The 24,534-nt window shown below is 40.1% G+C and overlaps 4 protein-coding genes across 8 annotated transcripts in view; 3 read left to right on the forward strand and 1 right to left on the reverse strand.

Moving 5' to 3' along the window:
- pigl (phosphatidylinositol glycan anchor biosynthesis, class L) overlaps positions 1–5,840 on the forward strand; it is a 14,386-nt gene extending 8,546 nt beyond the window's left edge. For 3 of the 4 annotated variants that reach the window (XM_046038916.1, XM_046038917.1, XM_046038914.1), the window contains exons 3-8: positions 1,562–1,652; positions 2,725–2,792; positions 3,772–3,803; positions 4,223–4,258; positions 5,088–5,221; positions 5,564–5,840. In XM_046038916.1, coding sequence (XP_045894872.1) covers positions 1,562–1,652; positions 2,725–2,792; positions 3,772–3,803; positions 4,223–4,258; positions 5,088–5,221; positions 5,564–5,692 — 490 coding nt within the window. In that variant the 3' untranslated portion in view covers positions 5,693–5,840. The remainder of the gene's footprint in view (positions 1–1,561; positions 1,653–2,724; positions 2,793–3,771; positions 3,804–4,222; positions 4,259–5,087; positions 5,222–5,563) is intronic. The other variant, XM_046038915.1, reaches the window with a different exon arrangement.
- cenpv (centromere protein V) lies at positions 4,191–7,368 on the reverse strand. 2 transcript variants are annotated; one of them, XM_046038919.1, is made up of 5 exons: positions 7,322–7,368; positions 7,084–7,176; positions 6,793–6,862; positions 6,585–6,699; positions 4,191–6,257 (listed from the first exon to the last, which is right to left on the reverse strand). In XM_046038919.1, the coding sequence occupies exons 2-5, from the start codon at positions 7,173–7,175 to the stop codon at positions 6,103–6,105; spliced, it is 432 nt and encodes a 143-aa protein (XP_045894875.1). In that variant the 5' UTR covers position 7,176; positions 7,322–7,368; the 3' UTR covers positions 4,191–6,102. The 2 variants fall into 2 exon arrangements, with proteins under 2 accessions (XP_045894875.1, XP_045894874.1); XM_046038918.1 differs by having other exon boundaries at positions 7,258–7,368.
- A 1,973-nt stretch (positions 7,369–9,341) lies between these two features.
- ubb (ubiquitin B) lies at positions 9,342–14,603 on the forward strand. The gene is made up of 3 exons (XM_046038922.1): positions 9,342–9,497; positions 10,032–10,266; positions 14,077–14,603. The coding sequence occupies exons 2-3, from the start codon at positions 10,040–10,042 to the stop codon at positions 14,537–14,539; spliced, it is 690 nt and encodes a 229-aa protein (XP_045894878.1). The 5' UTR covers positions 9,342–9,497; positions 10,032–10,039; the 3' UTR covers positions 14,540–14,603.
- A 1,260-nt stretch (positions 14,604–15,863) lies between these two features.
- On the forward strand, positions 15,864–24,520 carry p2rx5 (purinergic receptor P2X, ligand-gated ion channel, 5). Its single transcript, XM_046040197.1, has 12 exons — positions 15,864–15,994; positions 16,827–16,977; positions 17,241–17,312; positions 17,471–17,546; positions 17,947–18,031; positions 18,221–18,301; positions 19,311–19,452; positions 22,056–22,189; positions 22,298–22,391; positions 22,479–22,544; positions 22,709–22,797; positions 22,910–24,520. The coding sequence occupies exons 1-12, from the start codon at positions 15,864–15,866 to the stop codon at positions 23,175–23,177; spliced, it is 1,389 nt and encodes a 462-aa protein (XP_045896153.1). The 3' UTR covers positions 23,178–24,520.
- The last annotated feature ends 14 nt before the right edge of the window (positions 24,521–24,534 follow it).

Genomic DNA, 24,534 nt, shown 5'->3' on the forward strand with positions numbered 1-24,534 from the left:
CACACACACACACACACACACACAATCCCGTTACTGGGCCAAAGTTCAACAACTGCATACAGATGCCTGCAAGCAATTAGACATCCACAAGCAAAACTACAAAGGGGGAGCTGTGGAGGTTACTTTAGGACATTTTGCACTGTTGCCATGGCAAAGCTGACACTCAGCCTGCATCTTGCTAGAGAAAGGTCAGGTGTCTTATATCTTTTGTTATTCCCCCTTTGCTTGTGCTTAGCTGCGGTTGTCAAATGTCTAAAATAAGAAATGAATAAATGCAACAGTAAGGAAAGAAAATGTAACATTAAAAACACAGATAGTGCTAGAGTGTAGCCAAGCTGTGAACTCAGTATGATATTCCTATACTTATTCCTGCACTTTGGCCAAACTCACAAAATCCAGAAAAATGACATTAGGCTGGTCTTTCATTCATTTAGGCAGCATTTAACATCATTAAGATTCAATATCACAGTGCCATCCTACTGAAAAAAAGAAAACACAGTGTCACAGGAAAGCATTCACACATTGACAGTTTTCAACTACCTCTGAACCCCCGACCCTCCACCCCTCCTCCCTGTGACATAGCTGACCCCCAAAGCTTGGCCCTCACATCACTAGCAGCCAGTGAATTTGTGGCCTAATCCATCACTTCCCTCTACTAGCTCAACTGTCCTGGCTCATTGTTAGCAACAAAGGGGAGGGGAACAACTGTTGACACTCCCCCACACCTACCCCCACTTTAGGCACTTATATATGTAAACATACATGCATGCATTGTCACTCTCGCCATCCATGTGCTACCCTAAGTGTACAACAACATGGCACGTCATTGGTCTCTCTATTTCCCCTTCTCCTATCTCGTCAAACCTAGACCCCCACAGTTTGGTATTTCAAACTTTCCTGCAAGTCAGGCCAGTTTCCTTTTGTTGGTTGTGTTTTTGTTCAACATAAAGCAGAGAAATGAATGTAAACAAACTGAATCCGATCCACTTGAAGTGCAACCCTCGGGACTTTGTCTTTTATGTGAACTGTGTTGGTCTGTCTGATTAGGTTTTTAACAGTTCTCTCCCTTTTATGTTTTGTGGCTAGTTTCTGATAAGTGCAATGGGAGAAACCATAGAAAGCAATGCTTTTATTTTGTAAACTGAGAAAATAAATCCGTTATTATTTCTGCCAAAAAAGGGAGCCTATGCATGTTTAGTAGGCAGAGAGCCTGGGCTGGCCAAGTTTGATGTTTGATGTTTGCTCCGTGTTGTCTCCAGGCTGTAGTTTCAGATGAACATGATGCTAAGGGCCTTCCGACCCTTAACCCCCAGACATCGCAGTGATCCCTCATGTTTGCATTCCACAACAGTCCTTTTTCAGTTTCTTGGTTAAATCTACACTGTGCAGAAATCTGTTGCTGGGAAAGGAATAAGATCAGCCAGAGAAACACCCAGCATGCTCATGTTGTGTAGAAATTTCTTGCCTTTCAGTTACATTGAGGCTACAGTGCAGACACAGCGAGTCCTGTATCTCAGTGAAAACACTTTTAGATGACCAAAGTCTCTTTCTTTGCCTCCAGAAAACTTCCAGACGATCCCAAAGCAGAATGGAGCATCTCTTTGGCCTCTTCTGTAATTGTGAAGCACATAAGAGCTCACTCCTTCAACATGGTATGCTCAGCTCTGTGCTAAATTCTTGCCTTTCAAAGCAGTGGTTTTTCTGTCATTTCCTGTTTGGTTTTAACACATAATTTCCCTGCCATTTTGTGTACAAAATCCATGTTTTGTTTTGTAATGTTTTGACCATATGTTTTGGCACCACAGCTTCCTAGCTCATTATCCCAGTTTCACTGTGGTCTATGTAATAATCCTGTCAGCCTCTGTCTCTTTTTGTCCAACTCAGTATGTATTTTGAGCCTCCCTAAAAATGAGGGGAAATGGCTCGGCTGTGGTAGAAAGTTTGGATGCAGTTTCTGTGTTTACACAGATTCTTATCTGCCCGAGTGCAGCACAGCACTATTAGCTAATGGGAATGTGGCAAATTTAGAATCAAAGAATTTTCATCCAGTCTATCTCAACGAGGGCAAACACAGTCCAGCAGCAGATGCAAAAAGCCCCACAGTTCTTTACAGAAGAAGATTACACATCAGGGTTCTTCTATCCTGTAGTTTCTGATCTCTTTTTCTTATCAAAGATGACAAACAAACACACAGTCTCCTCCCATCCTCTCAGCAGCAAAAAATGCCTCCAGGCCAAAAAGTAGGCTAGAGATTCATGTCTTCTCGTTCACTTTTCCTGCTCTTAAACTGGATAATAATGTTTCCTTGATCTGACATCATGTCATTCCCTTGATTTCTTATTTATAAGCCAGAAAGAGGGAAGAAAGAGATTCACAGTTACTTACAATATGTGGTGGTTGGGAGCTTAAACTTGTGCTTGATTGCAAAGACATTGTCATGGTAGAATACACCTCAGCAAAACAAATGCCAAGTCTTTAGTCAAGCACTTTTTCTTTCCCTTTGACCTGATTTTTTTTCACTTGCTTCCTCTGGTGTGCAAGCATGCACAAAGAAAAAGGCATTTAAATATCAGTTGTCAGCTGCCAAGCAGTTCCACAGTCAGACACAGATGCCCTTCTACTAACCCAAGAAAAAGCTCTACCTGTGTTATTGCCTTTGAATTCACTTTTAGATAACCAGATTCTGGCTTTTCACCCACACATTGAGATATTTTGTTGTTTCAGGTGTTGACCTTCGATGGAAGCGGAGTAAGCGGCCATGCCAATCACGTAGCCATCCATAAAGCTGTCAGGTACTGAGTTAAGGCTTTGCCTTCAGATTTTTTTTTCAATCCCTCAACCTAAAGATCCTATCCTCTGGGATATTATGTGACCATCTCACTCCACAACCATAAAACACTGTCCAGGAAAATGCAGAACATTTAGACTCGCATTAACATCCATCTTTCCAAATGTTTCCCCACAAAGACGCACGCGCACACACACACATGTTTTTCAGAATTGGTCTGTTACATAGCTGAGAGGTCATCCAAACAGAGTCCTCTCTGCCTCTCAGAGGCACTCAGCTTTGCTCCCGGAGAGCAGCAGTAAATCCTGTCCCTGAAGTGGTGAGGTGGGAGGGCAGCTCTGGTTTTGAGAGTCCAACCAAACAAGTTGCATCAGACTGTTGGTTTAAAAAAAATGTGTTTTGCACTGTGAAGTGTTTTTTTGCTGTCCCCATATTCCACCTACGGTATATGGCTCTCGTGAGCCTTGTCTGTTGAGACACGTGAGCTCTCCCAATCACATCTCATGATTCCCATTAGGCTGGAACCCAGAGGGGATGTGCACTATTTTCACGTAGCTCTAAATCTTAATAGTTTGTTGTGGGGTTTTGTTTTTGTCAACATGTTAACAGCTATTGCATATGGAAATGCAGTATATAACAGTAGAATATGAAATGGAGAATCATTTTTTGCTACTAAAAAAAGCTTACAGCACTCACTACAACATGACCTGAAACACACATAATGGCAGACATTTAGCAGTAGCTTGGCTGCAGCACTGCGTGGCTTTGTCTGCGGCATTGCAGTCACTGACCTCTTACCTATTTGTGTTGTAATCAGCGTAACTAAAACTCTTATCTCAGTTACATAGTGGATCACACTGTGACCATATTTTGTAGAGGTTGCCAACACAAACCCTGTCAGTAAGGTGCATCACGTCTTTGACAACAATGTTCACATCCTTCCCATTTTCAGTGGCTAACATTGTTCTTTTCTCCACTTGCAGCCATCTCGCTTACACTGGACAAGTACCCAGTGGTGAGTTTTGCAATAAAACTTAATCCCAAGTACAATGACAATGAGTACACACGCCCAAACAAAAGCTGTATTCATGATTAAACACTTTAAATTAGAGATACAGAAATGACTTCCCCACATGAGAGGTACCACCTCTCCAGTCTGTCTTTTGTATTTTGTGAAAGTACAGCGCCCTCTTCTGTTCATAATGGATGCATGAGTCACATGTCGCCATTTTGGTCTGCTGGTGGCAGCATGAGGACAGCTGGATATCAAAAACACCAGATGCATTACAAATGCTTGTTTTTCCAACTGTGTGCCCACAACCTACATGTGATTCATTAATTCCAGATGTTCAAAGTTTCAGACTCTGTGTTGTTGGCAGATGTTAACATCCATAATCTAAAGTAATGCCAATTTGTCTTTTATTTTCAACCCAGACAGACAACAATTCTACTGTGGGTCGCTTCTGAAAGGTCTTATGATGATACTCATTTCTTTAACAGAATGTGAAAGCAAAAGTAGGACAGAGATGGGGCGACATGTTACAACAGGCTTAGAGCTAAACACCTTTCTAGTTTGGTAAACACTAAGGCCCACAGAGCACACCCACATTAATGATTGAGTAGGCAGAATGATAAGAAACAAGCATAGCAGGCCCATGATATCTCCGTGTCGCACTTTGCTGGTAAATGGCAGAAAGACACTATCATCTCAGCCCTGAGAATCAGGAAACATATACTTTATGCGCACAATCTTAAAAACAGCATGTGTGTCATTAATCATGCCTTACGGCAATTTATTACCAGTAATGTACAACTCACCCGCTTGACTGGTCTTAGTGAGTGGCTTTTGGGGGAGGCGGGGGAGAATGTGGCCCAACTTGATTGTAATAAGCCTCTTCACTTGGCTGTACAGTGAGACTACCAGCTGCTTTAACCCTCTCGTGCCCCACAAAGCCCTGCTGCATGTCACGGGTTACAGCTTTCTAACATGATGTGAAATTCTTGTTGTTAAATTTTTCTATGATTTCTTGACAATACTAATATGTCACATAAGCACTTCAACGCCCATGCAGTAGTGCCAGTCATACTCATATTCTTAATTCACAAAACCTACACATATCCTGCACAGGAGGAACAGGCGAAGTGTTAAAAAGGAGCATTGTATCCCAGTGTTAAATGTTACTGACATGAGGTTGCCCCACAGTAAAGAAAACAGAGAGAATGGCCTAACTTACTGCCTGCTGCTGTAGCGAGTGTTTAACATATAAACAGCTAACTCTGTCTCTGTCTGTTCTCCCAGACTGCTGTTTGCTCTCCCTTGTGACTGTCGGCCTCTTCAGGAAATACCTCTCCTTCCTGGACCTTCCCCTCAGCTGGCTGCTGCCCTCATGTCTCCGCTGTATTATAGGCTCACAGGGCTACGGTCAAGCCAAAGTAAGCTTCAGAATAGCCGGATTGTTGGCACAACGTGTCACTTCCTACTATTACAGGGCACAGGTGTTTTTAGCACATTGTAACAAGTCTATATAGAGTACATGGGCTGAAGAAGCAATAGTGAAGATAAGGTTTGTAATAAGAAGAATGTGAGGATTGAAATGTCTCATCGTGCTAGTATGATATAAAGAAATAAAGAAGTAAATGTGTACTCAGCAGCAGATTTTTACCAATATTGGCTGTTAATAAATTGAGAACTCACAATATTATGTTATGGGCATAGACTGTATATAAGAAGGTTATGGGTTATTTAACCTCTCAAACAAACCTCTTTTCTTTCAGGAGGCCATGTTTTGTCATCGCACTCAGCTCCTTTGGTTTCGTTACCTCTACATCGCCTTCTCTCGGTACATGTTCGTGAACACATTCCAAATGATCCCACAAGGACCAAAGAACCTGAAGATCTATTAGGTTTATCTCATTCAGATCCAGATGCACTGATTGTTACTCTGTCCCACTGCGTAACTACTCGAATACTGTGGTGGGAGTGAATTTAGAGGCTGTTTACAAATGTGATATGCTGTTTCGCTCACAGTGAATAAAGATTTCTTCAACACTTTGTTGGCTAAAGTAGCCTGCATCATTTTTGTAAGCACTTTCCATAAATAAAGCTGACCCTAATTTTGAAATAACACTAACAGAAACGTCTTATGGCTTTTTGCTGCACAAGTTTTTGTTTTGAATCAGTACACTGTATGAAAACGAGTTGAATCAGTTGAGGATCTTCTTTCTTTCATTGTATAATTTCAAAGATTGTTGAAAATACAGTATTTCTGGTATACTGCTGATTAAAAAAAAAGAGTTTGATTATTGTATCACTGTTATTTTGTTTCTCTCAGCTGTGTTTCTGCTGCAGGTTTAGACATGTCTCTGATGCTTGGGTGAGCTTGCATGCTTTCTTCCCACTTGTCCCCACAAAAATTCTCCACTGTCACACTGCGGACAGTACCTGCATCCAGACAGTGTGGAGCAACACCTGGGGAGAACAGCAACACAGGAGAGCTCATTCACTTGCATTTGAACAAAACAGCCCATTGTCTGCAGCACATTTTACTGACTACTTGGCTTTACTGGTTTACTAATGCAAAAGATAATATCACTGTTATCCAACATGTATCTGCCATTATGAACATCACTTTTCTGTCATTTTTTATAGGGCATTAAAGAGCACACTGGGTTGGTTAGTTTTGGAATAAACACAACAGGGTAAGACTGTATTAAGCACAGCAGGAGGATGCTAAAATGAGTTTACAACACATGAGAGTGGTGTGACTGTCTTGTGTCAGCTGTTAGAGGGTCATACCATATCCATCAGGGTTGGAGCGTGGAGTGTAGAAACTTTGAACTCCACAGGTTTTACAGAAGGTATGTTTAGCAACATGAGTGTTAAACGTGTATGTGGTCAGATTATCTGACCCCTGGAAAGAAAGAAAAACAAAAACATTCACTTAAAAGGCTCTTGTGATTTTTTAAAGTTAAATTGTATCATATTTTTTGCTTGAGTTTCCTACCTGTAAGAGCGTGAAGTGACTTTTTGGAACAATGAAATGATGGTTTTGTTTCTTTGTGCAAATGCTACAGCTAGAGAAACAAACATAAGTCACTTTATATTGATTTTCTGTACAAGCAACAAAACATTGTCTTTAATATGATGATCACTTTGGTATGACTATATTTAATTTTTTACTCAAACTTAAAAACACAGCTTCTGTGCCTGAATGAAGATTGTCTTGTTTTCTTTGTAATACCAGCATTTATTATATAAGATAATGTGACAATATGATTGAATGTAAAATCCGTACTTGCATTGGAAAACATGGAGGTCTGGGGAACTCAAGACTTCAAATCTAACAGCCCCACAGTGGCAGCCGCCTGTATGTTTCACACAATCCATTCTGTAGTTAAAAAGGAAACAACAAACCATCAAGATGAATACATATGTTCATATTTGAGTATTCTGTGATGGTAAGCCTTACTTCAGAAGACAGGATGAATGAACTTAAGTCTGGTGAAACTCGTGTGACGTGTTGGTTGCAAAACCTGTTGACGTGGAACTGGATGCCTCACCCAAAACAGTTCCAATCGCCCTGCTGAAGAAAACACAATGACCCTATTCATAGTCCATCACTGATAAGTGCTGCATTTACATTAAAAGCCTCTCTGCTATTTACGCTTCTGACCCATTCACAGCTATTGATATGGTCATTGAATATGTTAAATTCAAAGGTGGGTACCTCCAAGAAAAGCCAACATCAAGATTGTTGTCCCGAGCTGTGGACACTTTTATTTCATGTAATAGTATCGGCTTCCACAGTACTTGGCTAGGCCTTTGTCCTGCCTTAAAAAATTGTTTTTCTTCGAACCCTCTGGGACAGTCGATAATTATTCCAAGCAAGGGGCAGGGCAAAGTACAGCAGACTTGCACAAACACATTCCTCAGAGGATGAACTAGTTCAGCCAGAAGCCCAGCTCTGTGCTGGAAAGCACTGACGTGGTGCATCACGGGCTGGGTGTCATATGACATGGTGCTGGAGGGGTGGGGTAAGGGAATGTTGTGACCCAAATACATATATTAGGACTGTCCCAACTGTATCATATCTATGTCCCAAAAATAGAATCCCAGTAGGCTACAGACCCCCATCTCCCCATCTGAGCTTTTACGCTTTGATCTAACTTACTGATTTAATTTAGTTTACAGTGCTACAGTTGTCTCTAAAAGGCTAACCAACTTTGGAGACCATTGACCTAAATCTCCAATATTAGTATGTTTAATCAGCTGGCTCACTTAACTCCAGGGATACATAACATATATACAAAAACTCACTGTACCCAATGAAAATTCTTGTCAGACTGACTTCAGATATAAACTCTGTTATTTCATAGAATCTTTAATCAGTGTTTAACCTGTGGGAATTTTCCAGTGTCACCTGGGCGTTGACTTCATGCCAGGCATATTTAGACTTATTCTCATGGTAACAAGATCAAGCCCTTTCCTGTGTCCTGTGACTTTGACAATGCAATGATAATACATTAAGATTATGCCTTGGTATAAATGAATCATGGAATTAATAAGGAAGATAGAAAAAAATCTGAAACGAACAGCTACATTTTATCCCATAAACTGATGTAGTAATTCTACTACATTGCGAAAATAACAATGCCTACAAGGGTAGAAGACAACTAGATTTAAAAAAGCACAAATGACATCTGGCAGAACACTTGAGGTAACGCTACTCTAAAAAAGAAAACGTGTATCCTTGGGCCAACCAAATATGGTTGAGTCCCATACACCACTTGTTTCAGTATTGAGGTCATGAACATACAGCCTGTGGTCATGACTGTAATATGTGTTTGCCAGATAACTAGTATCAGCAAATTCTGCTAATCAAATAAAATGTCTATAAATTATGAATGTATTCTTGAATAAACCTGATGTTCATACGGACTGCCAATGAATAGAATAAAGAGGTCAGTTATCTGCCTCATGGCCTCAAATACTTTATCCTGCTGTCACACCAGCTGGTCGCACAAGTTTACCAAACACGTTTCCATCTGTCAACAGAGTTTCTGTCTGTACACGTCCCTCTAGCGTGTCACATAAACGCATATGAAGAAATATAATGGATGTGATATGCTGTATTTTGTATAGTGAGGGGGATTGGGGAAAAAGTCCACATCCATAACGAAGAATTACACATACCTTGGTCTGTCTAGGTCTTGTATAATTTTTGAATATGTCGGTGTTCTCTTAATTAATGTACGGTAACTTCGTCATCAAACATTCCTAACTGTTACACGGCAACCAATCACTGGCCAAATAAACACTTGTACAGACCAATCAGAAGCTTGGAGAAGTATCCAGTTGCTATGGCTGTTCTAGCAAATTCTGGAACCGGAGAGATATTAATCCGCCGCACGGATATGTCAAAATATAATTTTCAAGCATAACATTTTTGACTAATCATTTACGTTTATGCCTAAACGTATGATTATTAAATACAGTTATACTGTACAAATTAATACTATACATTAAAATAGTGCGCATCAAATCAGAGGGAACTACTTTTAAATGCGGACGGATATTGACAGATGACGTATGAAGACTGAAGTATATAATGCGGTGTTTGTCCGTACCGCAGTTAGTTCTTCAGCAGAAACCTGGAAGAGTAGATCCTGTGTAAGCGCAATTAAAAATATTTGCGGCGTTTCCTCATTAGTAAGTAAAACTTTTCTCTTGTTTGAAACTGTATTATTTTATGTTTAACTTTTTATACAGTAGATGTTTTAGTCGTTTGTTTGGTGGCCATACCAAGGTTTTAACGTTACAGTCTAGCTGAAGATAACAACGTTACGACGTCAAATTAACGTTAAACCTTAAAGTAAAACTACATTGGCTATAACGTTACATATCATGATTAGGAGTTTCAGCGTTAATCCGTTGTCGACTTCGACGAAGCAGTAACGCAGCAGTGGTTAGCTAATGCTAGCTATAGCAATGACTCAACACTTCCAGTATCGTCTGTTAGCGGGTAATGTTAGCTGAACAAAAGGAAGGTCAATATGATCTCAAAATGGCGCTCGGGCTGGAATGGCTGCTCAGCTCAGAGCTTTACATTAACATACTCACATTTAATAGGATGTTTAGTTCAAACAATGACACTCATTAGATCTTAATATAATACTAAAATTTATGTACTTGTGTAAACCTTATCTTTTTAATTGACTGATTTGATGTCTCTATTCTACATAGGTGCAAACATGCAGATCTTCGTCAAGACCCTCACTGGCAAGACCATCACCCTGGAGGTCGAGCCCAGCGACACCATTGAGAATGTGAAGGCTAAAATCCAGGACAAGGAAGGCATTCCCCCTGACCAGCAGAGGCTGATCTTTGCCGGCAAGCAGCTGGAAGATGGCCGCACCCTCTCCGACTACAATATCCAGAAGGAATCCACCCTCCATCTTGTCCTGCGTCTGAGGGGCGGGCAGTAAAAGTGATCAAAGTATTAATGATTCCATGTTAACCATATTTCCTTCAAGTTAACGTGCTAGGTTATATATGCTGTAGTAAAAATGTTACATGACAAAGTTGTCAACCTTAACATGACCAAAAGTGTGATGCACATCAATAAAGGAGATTAAGCTTAAACTTGTGTGTTTGTTAAAATGAGATCCATAATATCAACAGTATGCAAGCTGTCTACACATGTAGAAATGGTAATAAGCAATTATGTTAACCATGGTTTTGCATATAGTAAGAATGTAGCAGAGTCAAAATTGAACTTCAGGGGATTGTCTTCTTTCCTTTAAATGAGAATGATGTAGTTAAAATAATACAGTAGGTACACATGGTATCAACTGTAACATAAAGCAGATGTTAATACTGCTAAATGGCAACAAGGGAACCTGTAGACTGAGGCTTGCCTGGTGGTTTTATTTGAGACAATGCTCATGACCCGTTGGGAGTATTAACACGAACAAAGCAATGACATCTTGATTGATCTTAGTAAGGTAAAATGAGTAATAGTGTTCTGTTGGTTCTATGTGAAAGTAGTGACACTTAATTTCTTCTTAGTGTTTGCAAATAAGTCTAGAGAACATGGTGGCCTTGAACAACATCTGATCAAATATTTTACTGCCTATAGTCTGCTCAGTATACTGTACAATTCTGGATGTCATTTCTACCATCAAAACATGGCTTTAGTTGTGTGACATATGAGAAGCATGATGTATAGAAAGGTAATCAAACCAGAAAATTACTATTATATTACTAAAGGAGTTTCCATGACAAATATATCCAAGTAGATAGTAATTGCCCAAAAATAGTAAGATTTTGATGAGGTGTACATGTATGTAGGTTTGTACACTTTAGATGTGGATACATAATGGGTTATTTAAAACAACCAGTGAATGATTCCTTCTGCAACGCGTTTGGAGGTCAGTGTCTGAGAACACTTGGAAAGGTAGAAGAAGGACTTTCTCTTAATGGGGATGTGGCGCCATCTATTGCCAAGCAAGAGGTTAACATGTGCCATGGAGAAAAGATGACGGGGACAAACCAGAAATGGGGATCTTAGCCAGTGTGTCTAAAAATGAGATTCAATGACCAACGGGGAGGAGGAAATATACTAAAATAAAATTAAGAGGACATACAACGTGTTCTATAGCTGGTACAAGAGCTTTGGCATTCTAAGGCAAAGTATGATGTCAATAGAAAGAGGGAAGAGGCCATTATTATTTGGCAACAATATCAAATATTGGGTCTAGGCACATGCAAATTATCTAGAACAGACTACTTTAAGTCATTTTTTAAAAATATAGGACATTATCAGAAATCCCAAATTGGCCTTACAGTCTTGACATCATACAACACCCATTTTCCTTAGACCCTCGATTCAGATAAGGAAAAACTCCCCCCAGAAAAACTCTTTTACTGGGGAAAAATGGAATAAAAGCAACAGAGGTCTTTAATAAAACAGAAAATGTTTTCAGCGTATGAATATAGGGAAATGTGATTGAGTTTAAAGGGCTTTTTTTGTCCTAACCGGGAGCAGCTAACTGTGTGCTTGTGTGTTCCACAACACGAAAGGGCAAACATTTTTGTATTATTGAGGCATAAAATGTGCAGCATATTCATATCTGATTTCTGTACAAACATACTGTATTTGACCTATGTCCTGCCTATTAGGTGTGAAAGGTCAGGCAAACATCAAGACATCACTGAGAACCAGTGGCAGAAAATGTATTCAATAAATGTTTGTTTTTCAAAGTGCAGCCTAATATATGAATCAGATAAATCTGTGATGATCTTTGTGCATATAGTGACAACTCAGATATACATGTGGCCCTCAAGCATTAAGAATTTTACCTACAATTGAACCCACAAGAAAGGCTAAGGTTAGGGACGACACCATAGTCTCCAGTAAGGAAAGTGGTGTGGATTATGGAGAGCGCCAGGATTGTGCTGCGGTATTTACCATCTAATCCAAAACTCAGCAGTTCAGCACTGTTATCTGGATAATCTGGTGTCAGCCGTTGATCCTACAAAATGCATTTATCTCATAGCACTCCTGATGTGACAATCTGCTTCCAGTTTGTGCATCACAAACAGGAAAATGTATGATTCATAAAACATGCTACTTATTAAAGTATTTCACAGAGAAGCTATATTCAGAAAGCAGTTCAAATGGCAAATAAAAATGTAACAAATTATGTAGGCCTATCCTATAATCTTTGGATGATTGCTCAATAAGTAACAGGCACTTGACCTGTTAAGCCCCGACTCTCCAACATAGTTTCAACTGTCCTACAAAACAGACAGACAGATGGACAATCCTGTTGTTTTTAAACAGACACATTTCCTGGGATGTGGGCATGTCTTGTTCACATGTCACTGGTGTCTTTATTGTTTTAACTGCATGACACGTGATTGACTGCATATCAGTCATGTGTCAGGCAGTTAAGACAATCATTTTGTTTACCCTAAATAAGTAAATTGTGAAGCAGCATCAGAAATGTTCAGTTTCCCTTGGGCTATGCTGAAGAATAAGCTTGCAGAATGATTAAATAATTGTAATACCTATGTGTAGTTTTAATCTAATGTTTGTATTGCAATATATATAAAATATATTTACACATGGTCCCTTCACCTAGGTAAGTTGTCACCTTGGTAAAATCATCAGTGGCATTCACGTTCCCCATTGTTTGCCTACATTACAAGCAGCAATCACCCAATGTTTTTGTTTTGCAAAGTAATTCCAAAGTTATTGTTTATTTTGTAAGCAATTGTTCGTATAGTTTCATATGTATAATAAGGCCAAATGTACCCAAATTAAACTCAATGTTTAAACCATGAATTTTACGCTAGAAATGGGGGCTATTTTCGTCTGCGGATGAATATGGGTCGATGACGTGTCCCCGGTATAAATACGCCTGTCTCCTTGGCACCTGTACAGTCAGAGGGAGGTGTAACAGCGGGGCTATAACAGGGCAACATACTGAAACAACTTGTAAGTAAAAGCGTTGGTTTGACTAAATGAAAAAAAAGGCAACTTACAAGTAATATTTCAGGTTCGGGTGCAGTTCTTCCACCAAATTACAGCTTTCATAGATTTTAACTATTGTTCATTTTTAGCAGCTAACCGTTTCGTAAATAGTGACAGTAAAAGCTAACGTTAGGTAACGGTAGCAACCTAAAAAAATTACGTTTGTTAAATGAATAATTATATCTTGGTTAACGTGAACCTGTGGTTAATGTTACGATATGAATAACGTTCTAGGTTTAACGATACCGTCAAAGGCATTTGCTAACGTTAACAATGGTAACGTTACATCATGTCTAGCTGTATCGTCCATCAGCGGGTAGGTTATCGTTAGCTGAACAAAACAAAGGCAAACAGTAGCTTATTTTAAAATGGCGCTGGTGCTCGAATCACCGGCTTCCTACTAGTATGTTCATGTGGTACAGTAAGTTTTGCCTTAGCTCATTTTTATCACTCGTGGCAAGATAAAATTAGAAGTAATGGCGGCTGTATATAGGCCTATTAAACATGTATTAAGTGATTTAACAATTACTGTATACCTCTCAAAGGACGAAGTCAGCAGCTTAATGGCCGTACATTCAAATGTGGACGTATTTAAAATTACCAAGGCACTATTTCATAGTAGGCTGGTCAAATTTATGTCACACACTCAGGATCTATCTGTGAAGCATAAAAGTACATTTTTGTCGTAGGCCATATTTCATTAAACGGTATTAATAATGTCTAATCTTCATTTATTTTCACAGGCGCAAACATGCAGATCTTTGTGAAGACACTCACTGGCAAGACCATCACCCTGGAGGTTGAGCCCAGCGACACCATTGAGAATGTCAAGGCTAAAATCCAGGACAAGGAAGGCATTCCCCCTGACCAGCAGAGGCTGATCTTTGCTGGCAAGCAGCTGGAAGATGGCCGCACCCTCTCCGACTACAATATCCAGAAGGAATCCACCCTCCATCTTGTCCTGCGTCTGAGGGGCGGGATGCAGATCTTCGTCAAGACCCTCACCGGCAAGACCATCACCCTGGAGGTCGAGCCCAGCGACACCATTGAGAATGTCAAGGCTAAAATCCAGGACAAGGAAGGCATTCCCCCTGACCAGCAGAGGCTGATCTTTGCTGGCAAGCAGCTGGAAGATGGCCGCACCCTCTCTGACTACAATATCCAGAAGGAATCCACCCTCCATCTTGTCCTGCGTCTGAGGGGCGGTCAATAAATTATTCCATGCTTTTTCTCAATTAAAATGCCAACCTAACCCAATAAAAGATGAGATGAAATTATATGGTGTTTGTTTTCATATATAATATGAACGCTGTAAGAAAATGGGTTGCCCTGTTAAAAATACAGTTACCATTACACATTCTGGTTTATTCTGCATTATGGTAGTGTCCTGATTATAAATTCAAAAAGGACAATGTTGGAAAGTGGATTTTAATGGCTTTGTTTAGATTCATACAGTAAACTAGAATCTCAAAGGTGTTAATAACACATACTTCATATATCATTCCACTTATTTCATAATTGACAAACAATTTCAGATTCTTCAGTGTACAAAATTTTGCTAGTCAGTTACTTGTGAAAAGTCAGTAGTTGTGACTTCTTAATGCTTTGAAAAGTACTGGGTGAGGGTAAGTACTTTTCCTGTAACTGTTTACTAAAAGTTATCTACTGAATTCTTTGGTCTTTGTAACAACCTAGAAAGTGCAGTATTACCATTGATCAGTTTCATGTCATATCACATCCTGGCAAAAGGGAAACTTTATGGTTCAAGGGTCTCTGATCATCACATGTTCAACCCACATAACCCCAGTTGTCTGGACTTTGAAAAGCACTATAGCATTAAATCAAATCTAACAGGAATTCAAATGTTACCGTTTTCATAAGCTATTTAATAGAGTGAAATGCCACATGGAACCACTAGAGGGCCCTAGTTTACTGGTAGTTGTCCCATTGTGCCACCCTCTGAACCCTCCAAGTTGCAGTTACACGTTTCCATTTCCACCAATATGCGCTTAAAAGTGACTTGTTGTTAAAAAGCCCCCCTTTAAAGCAGATTTTTGTTAATTATTAAAATATTGTTTTTAGAGCTACTTGTAGCCCACAAACATGACAAAGGGTACATTATAACATAGTCTACATTGTTTGTTTCCATAATGAAAATATAATTGCGGTAACCTTATTTTTAGAGTGGCTTAGCACATATTCGGAATTGTACAGAAATATTAGCCAAAATATTGAGGCCCACTATAAATTCAACGTGGAGTAGGCCTATATGGGCAGGAGTTATTTATCATTACCACTGTAACTTCCAAATTGCTGTCTGTGAAAATGGATTTGATATGAAACCAAGCGTAATATTAACATTTTCTCCAGATGTCTCGCAGTGGTCTTTTAGAGCAAAGGTTGATGGTGTCAGCCATCCTCTGGTGTGCAGCTCCTCTCTCGGTGGGTTTGCCCGTCGCATGACAAGTGAAGCAGTTGTATATATCAGCTGGGAGCCTGGGAGCTGCTGTCACACTCGGGTTCACCGTGCGGGAGGAATGGCAGGCTGGGGAGGCTTCTTCGTTTCTCTCCTCAACTACAAGACAGAGAAATATGTCATCGCCGAAAACAGGAAAATCGGAATATTATTTAGGCTCTATCAGCTGGCCGTGCTGGGATACATAATCGGGTGAGGTGCCCTTGCATGGAATAAAGTAACATTTTAGAAAGTGACTCAGAAAGTTAAAAATAGTTGAGTTTGTCAAAGTGTAGACTTTGTTTCTGTTGTTCTTCCTCGTTTTTAAAATATGGTTTTGTGTCCCAGAAATTTTGTTTGTGATGGTGAATTCATTAATGCCTGAAATTGCTGTAGAGACAGGAAGTTATCCTATCCTACCCCTCACTCTGTGATGTCACGCTGATAAGAGAAATGATGAGAGCTGAGCAGGTGACTGGAACAGTACAGTGAGGGTTATCTGGGTCGACCTTTAAAACTTGATTGTTTGTGAAAGTTATTGCCAACTGTAAGATGAAATATGTAAGGACTGCATGGTGGCTGGTACAGGGTGGTTACAAAATCATATTTGGCTTTATATGGCATGCACTGTGGCTGAGAGAGCCACGCTCATGTGCACTGATTTTTATCGCCATGTCATGTCTGAGACTTTGTGATGTAGATGCTGCAGTCACCTGCAGATGCATGTGTATTTGCAAAATACTTCCAAAATACTTCAATATAGTTCCAGTGGAGATACAAAACATATACTATGCTGTGGTCTAGGATATATTTACACAATAACATTACTCCTTACTCCTGCCACGTGCAGGTGAACACACTTCATGGCAGTTGTAATGAATGTGCTGCCAACCGGACCACATGGTCACAAACAGGCTGCTATACAAGAGATCACAAATGCTGTACTGTTGCATCACACCAAAAAGACCAAAATGCTATCGAGGTCCTGTTAAACTCAGTCAGCCTAAGCCTCTAAAACATAACTTCATTTGGATGAATGTCTCAGATGGGTGTTTGTGGTGAAGAAAGGTTACCAGGAGAGAGAAGAGGCCATCCAGACGTCTGTCATCACCAAGCTTAAAGGCGTTACACTGACCAACAGCTCTGAGACAGGGCTTCACCTGTGGAGTGCTGAGGATTACGTCATACCCCCTAATGTGAGTCAGTCAGTCTCATCTACAATAAAAATTAAATTAGATAAAATAAAGAAAAAAGAAATGAGAACACCAGTGTTGATGTTGAAGCACTCCCTAGTAACGTTCCTGTCCAGAGAGATTATCAGGCTACTGAGTGTCTGCTGGTGGATATAATTAGCCTGGGCATCTGCCTCAACAGATTCAACAATATTGAACTTCTTGGTGTGTAATTTGTTTAACCTTTTTGCATCTCCACACTGTCTGGACCTAATTTTATTTTGTAGGGCGAGCAGGTGTTCTTCATTGTAACAAATTACATAGAGACCCCCAATCAGAGGCTGCGGCTCTGTGCTGAGGTGAGTATACTATGAAGCTCATTATTTACACATTTAATTGTGGGTTTTTGTTTCTCTACAGCTTAATATCTGAAGTGACTGGAAGTTAGACTGTGGCAGATTTCAAATGTCCACAGAATTGCATTTTCATGTCCAGCAGCGTTCATTCTATCTCACAGAGTTTCAAGGTGCTAAATGGACGATGTCAAAGTGACGATGACTGCATGATGGGGGAGAGTGTAATAGCTGGCCATGGTGAGTATCATTCATAGCATTGTAGTCAAAATGTTGCAACTCAAAATCTGAACAGTTTTCAGCCTCAATTACAGATTTACATTTGAGATCTTTCACATTAGTCACCGATGATCTGCACTATGTTCTGTGTGATGAAAAAAGAATAGTTGCATCTCATTTTACAAGTGTAGTCTTACTTATATACTGTCTTGGTTCAAATTTAATCAGTATTTCCCACATAGACCACATTAATCACTAATATCATGGTCTGGCCATTAAAACTCTGTGCGATCACAAAGTTATTACATGTAAATGACTAATTTATCATTTAAAAGTAAAGAGTAGTAATCCAAGTTGTCTTTTTTTGGAATAAACTCTCTTTAAGTTCCACCCAGCCAAGAATCTTTGCTCTCTCTGTTAGGAATCAAGACCGGGTTGTGTTTAAACAGCACTGGGACCTGTGAGATTCATGCCTGGTGTCCTGTTGAATACAACAAGAGACCCACGTGAGACCCTTCCTCTCTTGCAGAACTTTGGAAATTTGCCATTTTGTGCCACTACACTGACACTCGCTCTGATCCCTCACAGGGGCCGAGATATTTCACAGGTTCTATTTATTACTAATGTAGCCTGTCAGCTCCACTTGTTTTGTTTTTGTTTTTTTTCACACGGCTGCCTGTCTCTTTCATTTCTAGAGAGCCCTTACTGAGTGAAGCAGAAAACTTCACCATCTACATCAAGAATTTCATCAGGTTTCCAAAGTTTGAATTCTCCAAGTAAGTGGCCGTAAGTGGTGCTCATTGCTGGGGTGTCTATACTTTCATGGCATCGTCACATAGCTCCCTGAGTGAGCTGAGGGACATACGTGTTCCAGTGGCTGCTCCAAATAGCTTTAGGGTGCAGAGAGCCTTCTATTTATACCAGCCTGTGTATTGCACTCAGCGAGACAGTGAAACAGTCATCTGAGACGTCCTTGACAGCAGGCCTTGCCCTGGACAGGTGTCAGATCAGATGGGGCTAGCCCAGGGAGCTGTGCCGCTGCCCTTTCTGCCGTTGCCTGTTCAAGTCCTGCAAGAAAGAAGAGAGATGCCGCAAGCCACAGATAATTCATCAGTCAGGATCTTTTTTCTAATTACACAACAATCTCTCCTATGTTTCCTCGCTAATCTTGATATGCTTATGCCTAATGGGGATTGGCTGGCAATGCAAATCCCTCCTAATGGGTGTTACTCGAAATGGCTGACAACACTACATGTTGCAGTGGCACATAGAGTTACACTGCTTATAGCCAGAGGGAGTAAGGGTGTGTTTGTGTGTGTGTATATGTGTAGAGGAAAACCTTCGAGCAAAATAAAAATACTCATTCAGTCAAGCTTAGAAATCAAGTGCTGTCAGAGTTCAGTCAGAAAAATGGCACTGTGCTCCGAGTAAGAGCTTGTAAAAGACAGTGCAAGAGCTTTCTAAGGTTAAGCAGTAATGGTGTCTAAGATAAAGGTCGAATGGTCAAAGCCAATATAAACCTTTAGAAAATTCTGTGACTCTTAGCTGGCAGGATCAGGTGTCTCTTAGTCTGTTTCTGTCTCTCCAGCACTTCTGCCGGCACACATAAAAACCAGATAACTCCAACTTTGGTGATTTTCACCTTTTAACTTGGAAGGCAAAGTGGCCCTTTCAGTGGACGAACTCAACAATACTTAATGTTCAGTGGGAAAAATAAGACTTGATAGCTGCTGAAGATCTGATGCTTCACACATGGGTTTCATGTCTGCTGTCTTGACCTCTTAGGTCCAACGTCCTTGAAACTTCTGACGACAGATACCTGAAAAGATGCTCCTACGACAGAGAGAACCATCCGTACTGCCCGATCTTCCGCCTCGGAGATCTGGTCAGCTGGACTGGACATGACTTCCAGGACATGGCCATTAAGGTACGTAAGGAGTAAGGAGTGTAATAATGTGCCAATTAAGATTGTGTATGGGAGGGATTTCAGTTCCTGGCTTCCTCCCAGTTGTTTGATAATAAACCATAACAGACCATCACTTTTATGAATTTTGGAAATCTATTTTAGCTGCTTGTGTTTGCAATAAGAAAACATACATACTACATACTACTCCCCGTTGAAAAATATTTTTACAAATGATTCCAGTTATTGAGAGTTAAGAATGCGTGGCAGCCACAGTGAAGCGAATCAGAACAAAACCATGGACCAGTTTCACTCATGATGGTAGAGTTTGAGATTATGAGGGTGGAATAACTGTTTGAGAACTGGCGGAGGACTAACACTTCTGCTACTGCAGCATCGCCAGTCTAGATTCTGCAGGCGACATTTGTCACCCCTCTCTCTTTGCATTCTTCCTGTTGATATCCAATTACGGAAGCATGCCATAGAATCAGGGCCACTTGATTGGCTTGATGGTCTGCTGCTAATTTGCTTATGTGGTTCAGAGGGAAAGTGTGTAATTAATCCAAATTCAACATTGCAGAGCACAAAACAAGTGCATCCCTGTGCATCAGGATGAAATACAAGACATTTCTGTGTTCACAAACAACCACAGTCTTTAGACTGAACCTAAAGCTGGATTACAGCAGAGGAGTGGCCTATTACACTAAAGTCATTTCAAGAGGTCATTTCCTAAATGGATTTCTTCACAATTCAAGATACAAGATACAAAAGGACAAGCAATGCCAACCATAGTCGGGGGTTTGCATCTTTAAAAGTGAAGGGTCTGTGCAGTGAATAGTCGTTGACCGATTTGGATATGTCAGAGGCAGAATAATTTAACACACATCGTTATCTTAGCCAGTAACGTGTTGTTTTAGATGTAAGTTTTATTAATTGATGAAATAAAAAAATGCATCGGGTTATGTTGTAGATTTCAGAAAGTGACACGTGTTTTTAACAGAGGATGGGGTACAGTTTTTCAGAAGTGACATCATTCAGTTGCATTATTCTTTATAGTATAACCATATATATTTTACACTAAGCACTAATGGTTTTAGATTCAATTTGCTGTCATTTAGGATACGAGAAACATTTTAACATTTAGAAAAGACGATGGTGACAGGAAATTTAGTGCTCTAAACCAACTTTTTCACCTCCTTCCCAAAAGGTGGGTAAGAGTTAACATTGTTCCACAGCAGCCACACTGACAAGGCTGCCTGCAGATGTGTCTCAGCAGACAGCTTTTGTTTATCGGTCTGGTGAGTGCAGGTATTGGCCAATGCAGATAATCAAAAAGTGCCAGATATTGGTCCGATCACTTAACAGAGACTGGAATATTTCATCTAGGCAAAAACTAGGCAAATGAGGTATAGCACACCTTCTGCATATAGTATTTTAAGAATAAACAATACATTTCACATGATAATGGATTTTTTTTGGTTGTGCAGAAATACAAAAATAATCTGTATATTTTAAGATAATTCTTCACATGGTCCACTAACGTCAGGCACATTTTGTGGCCTTCATCAGTAGATGTAATTTGCTTAGTTGTCATGGAGATGTGAATAAACAAACAGCTCTGTGGTCAAATTTTCCCCCAATTATGTGAGGCGAAAATGAGACACTATTTTATACTTTGCCTACTTTTATTGTCACAGAAATCATTGCTACCATAGTGAAAGGGACAAGCATACAGGCTCTCGAACAAGAGGAAAGAAAAAGGTAGTGGTGGATGTGCAGGAGGACAACAGCTGATAATAGATAACTTAAAATATCAGCAGTTACCATTAATGTCAGTTAAGGTCAAGTTATTTCTCTCTGTTTTCTCTGTTCATAAAGAGCTCTGAAGTTGGAGCTGTATTTCTACTTCAGATGGTTATTTTAATGGCTTCTTTCTGTCTGTAATTCAGCTTTTCCTTCCCCCCTTCAGCTACTTACTCAGGTTAGTTCAGTTTAAAAAAATATATCAATATAGTCGTTTTATTTTGTCCCTAGGTAAAGAATAAACCTTCGAGCTCAGTGGTAATGCACTTCTTAAAGCACACCCATAGTCCACCTGCACAGGTGCTTTCACTTATGTTGCCAGACTAGACTTCCTCTCAGGGCCGCGTGGTTGTGCGGAGTATGTGCTTGATTGACAGCTCCCTCACTTCCGATATGTTTTGCTATAACTGTTAGGTTGGGACAATTTACACCATTATCATATGCCTTTGTCACTGAGGACATTCTGACATGTCACAGTAGGAAAATCACAGGTGTAAATAACGAAGACAAAATGAATGATGAATCCTATGTTTCAGGGTCCTGGTATTGTTCATGCTGGCTCAGCGTCACACCATGATGGTTTACTGGGACACTTGAAAAACATGGAGCCATTTTTAATGTTATTACCCACCTTTAATCAGACAGGATTTCTTTTGAAAACACCTGTGTGTGCCAGGTCTTTAAAGGATCAAGGGCAATCAGCACATGAACTAGAGTTTAGAGTCTAAAGGAAGCACACGTGACGTGTCAATATGGCAAAGAGATGCAGTAATATGTGTGAGGCTGCACTGATATTCACAGAGGCTCTGTCTATGGTCCATCAGGGTGGGTCTGTTGGTATTCTTATTGAGTGGAACTGTGACCTGGATAAGGACTCCTCCCAGTGTAATCCACGCTACAGCTTTACCCGTTTGGACATGAACTTGAACAGCTCGGTCACATCAGGATACAACTTCAGGTATATCTTTCAGGCATATGAAAAGAAATAAATCTGCAAGCCCACCGCCTCCACTCTGTCCTCTTGTGTCTTTTACACCTTATATGAGATGATTTTTCCCTCATACAGATATGCCAGGTATTATAAGGATCAAAATGGGGAAACCTATCGCACTTTGTACAAAGTGTATGGGATTCGCTTTGATATAATGATCAATGGCCAGGTACAGCATTGATATGAGCAGTTTATTTCCAAGGGAAGTACGTGATTCTGGTAATAGACTTGCACTGAATGTGTTATTGTTTTGCAGGCTGGGAAATTCAGTATTGTTCCAACAATAATTGCCATTGGTTCGGGCGTTGCCCTTCTGGGTGCAGTGAGTAATTTACTAAAATATAATGTTGATCTGTCAGTGATGTTATTACTGAGACATCATAAGTTTGAAAAATGTCATTTTACCATATCACTAGAGGGTGATAATCAAATAAGGATTCTCTGCAGCTTGTGAAAATCCAGTTGATTTTTTTCTTTTTCTTTCAGGGAGCCTTTGCATGTGATATGATACTACTGTACTTGATGAATACAAGCTCCTTCTACAGAGAGAGGAAGTTTGAAATCATCAACTTCAAGTATGACTAGCTGTGTATCCACAGCCATTAATGATGAAGCCTTTTTAAATCAACCATTTTTCACATCATCGTTGCATTTATTGGCACATTTATCTCATACTGTGTGCGCTAGGAAAGACCAAACCAAACCCAAGGATGGGAAGGCGGGACACCGGGAAAGGAGATCCAGGAAACCAGCTGCAGAAAAAGGGGCTGCCAACTCCATTAAAAACCCAGAGGAGACTGACCCCACTATGGGGTCTTCTGCCACTGCAGAGAGCCAGCTGCCTGTGGGCAAACGGTGTCCCACCATTCCACGCAACACAGGACAGCGATACTCTGCCATTCATGCTCCCCAAGGTGCAGAGCCACGGCATATCACTTTCTCCACGCACAATTAGGTTTGCAGGCAGAGCAAGACACATCACCTCTAGTGGTCTCGGTTATGTTGCAAGAGGTTGAACCAAAAGTTGGACTGATGTCCACTTCTCACCTGCTGGCATGGCTGCTGGCATGCCACTAGCTTGCGTGATGCTTGCCCTGACTTAAGACGTGTTGGTCCAGAGAAATATTACATAGTTAAGTTCTGCACTGTGCAAGAGAGCCAGGATGCTGATATGAAATACACAGGAAGGTGGTTTTCAGTGGCTGGGTCAGAATCCAAAGGTAGTATATGGGAGATTACAAGAGGTCCATAAATAATAATTCTAGACATTGGTGTTACAATTGACCTACATTTTCTTGCAATGTTAACAAAATTGAAAAAATAATTTGTGTATCCATCCTGTGATTCTAATCAACTCCAATGGCTTCTTCCTTGGTTGGCCTATTCAGCTGTAATCAGAAACATGACCTCCTTGGTAGAGGATGCAAAAGTACTGTGATAATGCTGCGGCAGAGTGATATAAAATGGTTCATCTAAGACTTTTAGGGAATTACCAAACATTTGCCGGTTACTAGTTTACAAATGCAAATAATTGTCTCTGTAGTTTTCAGCAGTTGGTCAGACTAACTGAGCATCATTTCCCATTCGAGTAATATGAGCTTTAGTCTTTATTTTTTGTCATTTTAAGTCCTAAGTTATAAAAATCACAGCAAAAAATTGTAGATATGATAGGTTAATTGAAAAAAAAAAAGAAAAACAAAAACAAAGCAGCCCTTCAAATTATGCCAAATGTTCATGATGTTCACCTCCAATATAAACTTGGATTAGGTCAAATAAACATTGTAAACCATTAAATAAAACTTAAATTCTTTCAGCTAAATCAGTCTGCAAAATACCTTCTAATTTCAATGTCAGTCATGAGAGAAACGATTTTGTAAACATGGATTCAAACAATGTGTTAAAAAACTGCACTTGGAAGCAGTATGTACGAAAATGTGTGGACAGTCTTAACTGTTGGGATTTCAGCTGGATGCATCATGTACCTGGTGTTGTGAGTGTACAGTTAAACACTGCCGATATGTGTCCTCCTTTATGTTGAGCTGGCTGTGCTCAACATAAAGGAGGCCATGCAAAAACAATGTAATGTATCTGTGAAGCTGTGGAATGCAGTCGTGATGTACTACGAGTCTACTGAGTGGACAAGTTCACTGCTGACGTACTGGCTGTTCGTTCATGAATGAATGAAGACGTTGGAAGTGCACGGACTCCTGTTTGTTCTTCCTGTTTCTATTTATTGAATGGTCTTTATTGTTGAAACAAATGTACTTGTCATTTTGATTTCACAATGTCAACTGCCTAAAAAACTGATTAAT

This window comes from Micropterus dolomieu, linkage group LG23, assembly GCF_021292245.1.
Source record: "Micropterus dolomieu isolate WLL.071019.BEF.003 ecotype Adirondacks linkage group LG23, ASM2129224v1, whole genome shotgun sequence".
Lineage (NCBI taxonomy): Eukaryota > Metazoa > Chordata > Actinopteri > Centrarchiformes > Centrarchidae > Micropterus > Micropterus dolomieu.

Bases quoted from the DNA above. Each gene is read 5' to 3' on its own strand.
- ubb (XM_046038922.1), top strand. From the start codon at position 10,040: ATGCAGATCTTCGTCAAGACCCTCACTGGCAAGACCATCACCCTGGAG. The intron at 10,267-14,076 runs GCAGTAAAAGTG...CACAGGCGCAAA, and splicing joins GTCCTGCGTCTGAGGGGCGG to CATGCAGATCTTTGTGAAGA.
- cenpv (XM_046038919.1), bottom strand. From the start codon at position 7,175: ATGGATTGTGTGAAACATACAGGCGGCTGCCACTGTGGGGCTGTTAGA. The intron at 6,863-7,083 runs GTACGGATTTTA...TTGTTTCTCTAG, and splicing joins CTCCATGTTTTCCAATGCAA to CTGTAGCATTTGCACAAAGA. The intron at 6,700-6,792 runs GTAGGAAACTCA...CTTTCTTTCCAG, and splicing joins GTCACTTCACGCTCTTACAG to GGGTCAGATAATCTGACCAC.
- p2rx5 (XM_046040197.1), top strand. From the start codon at position 15,864: ATGGCAGGCTGGGGAGGCTTCTTCGTTTCTCTCCTCAACTACAAGACA. The intron at 16,978-17,240 runs GTGAGTCAGTCA...TTTATTTTGTAG, and splicing joins ATTACGTCATACCCCCTAAT to GGCGAGCAGGTGTTCTTCAT. The intron at 19,453-22,055 runs GTACGTAAGGAG...ATGGTCCATCAG, and splicing joins TCCAGGACATGGCCATTAAG to GGTGGGTCTGTTGGTATTCT.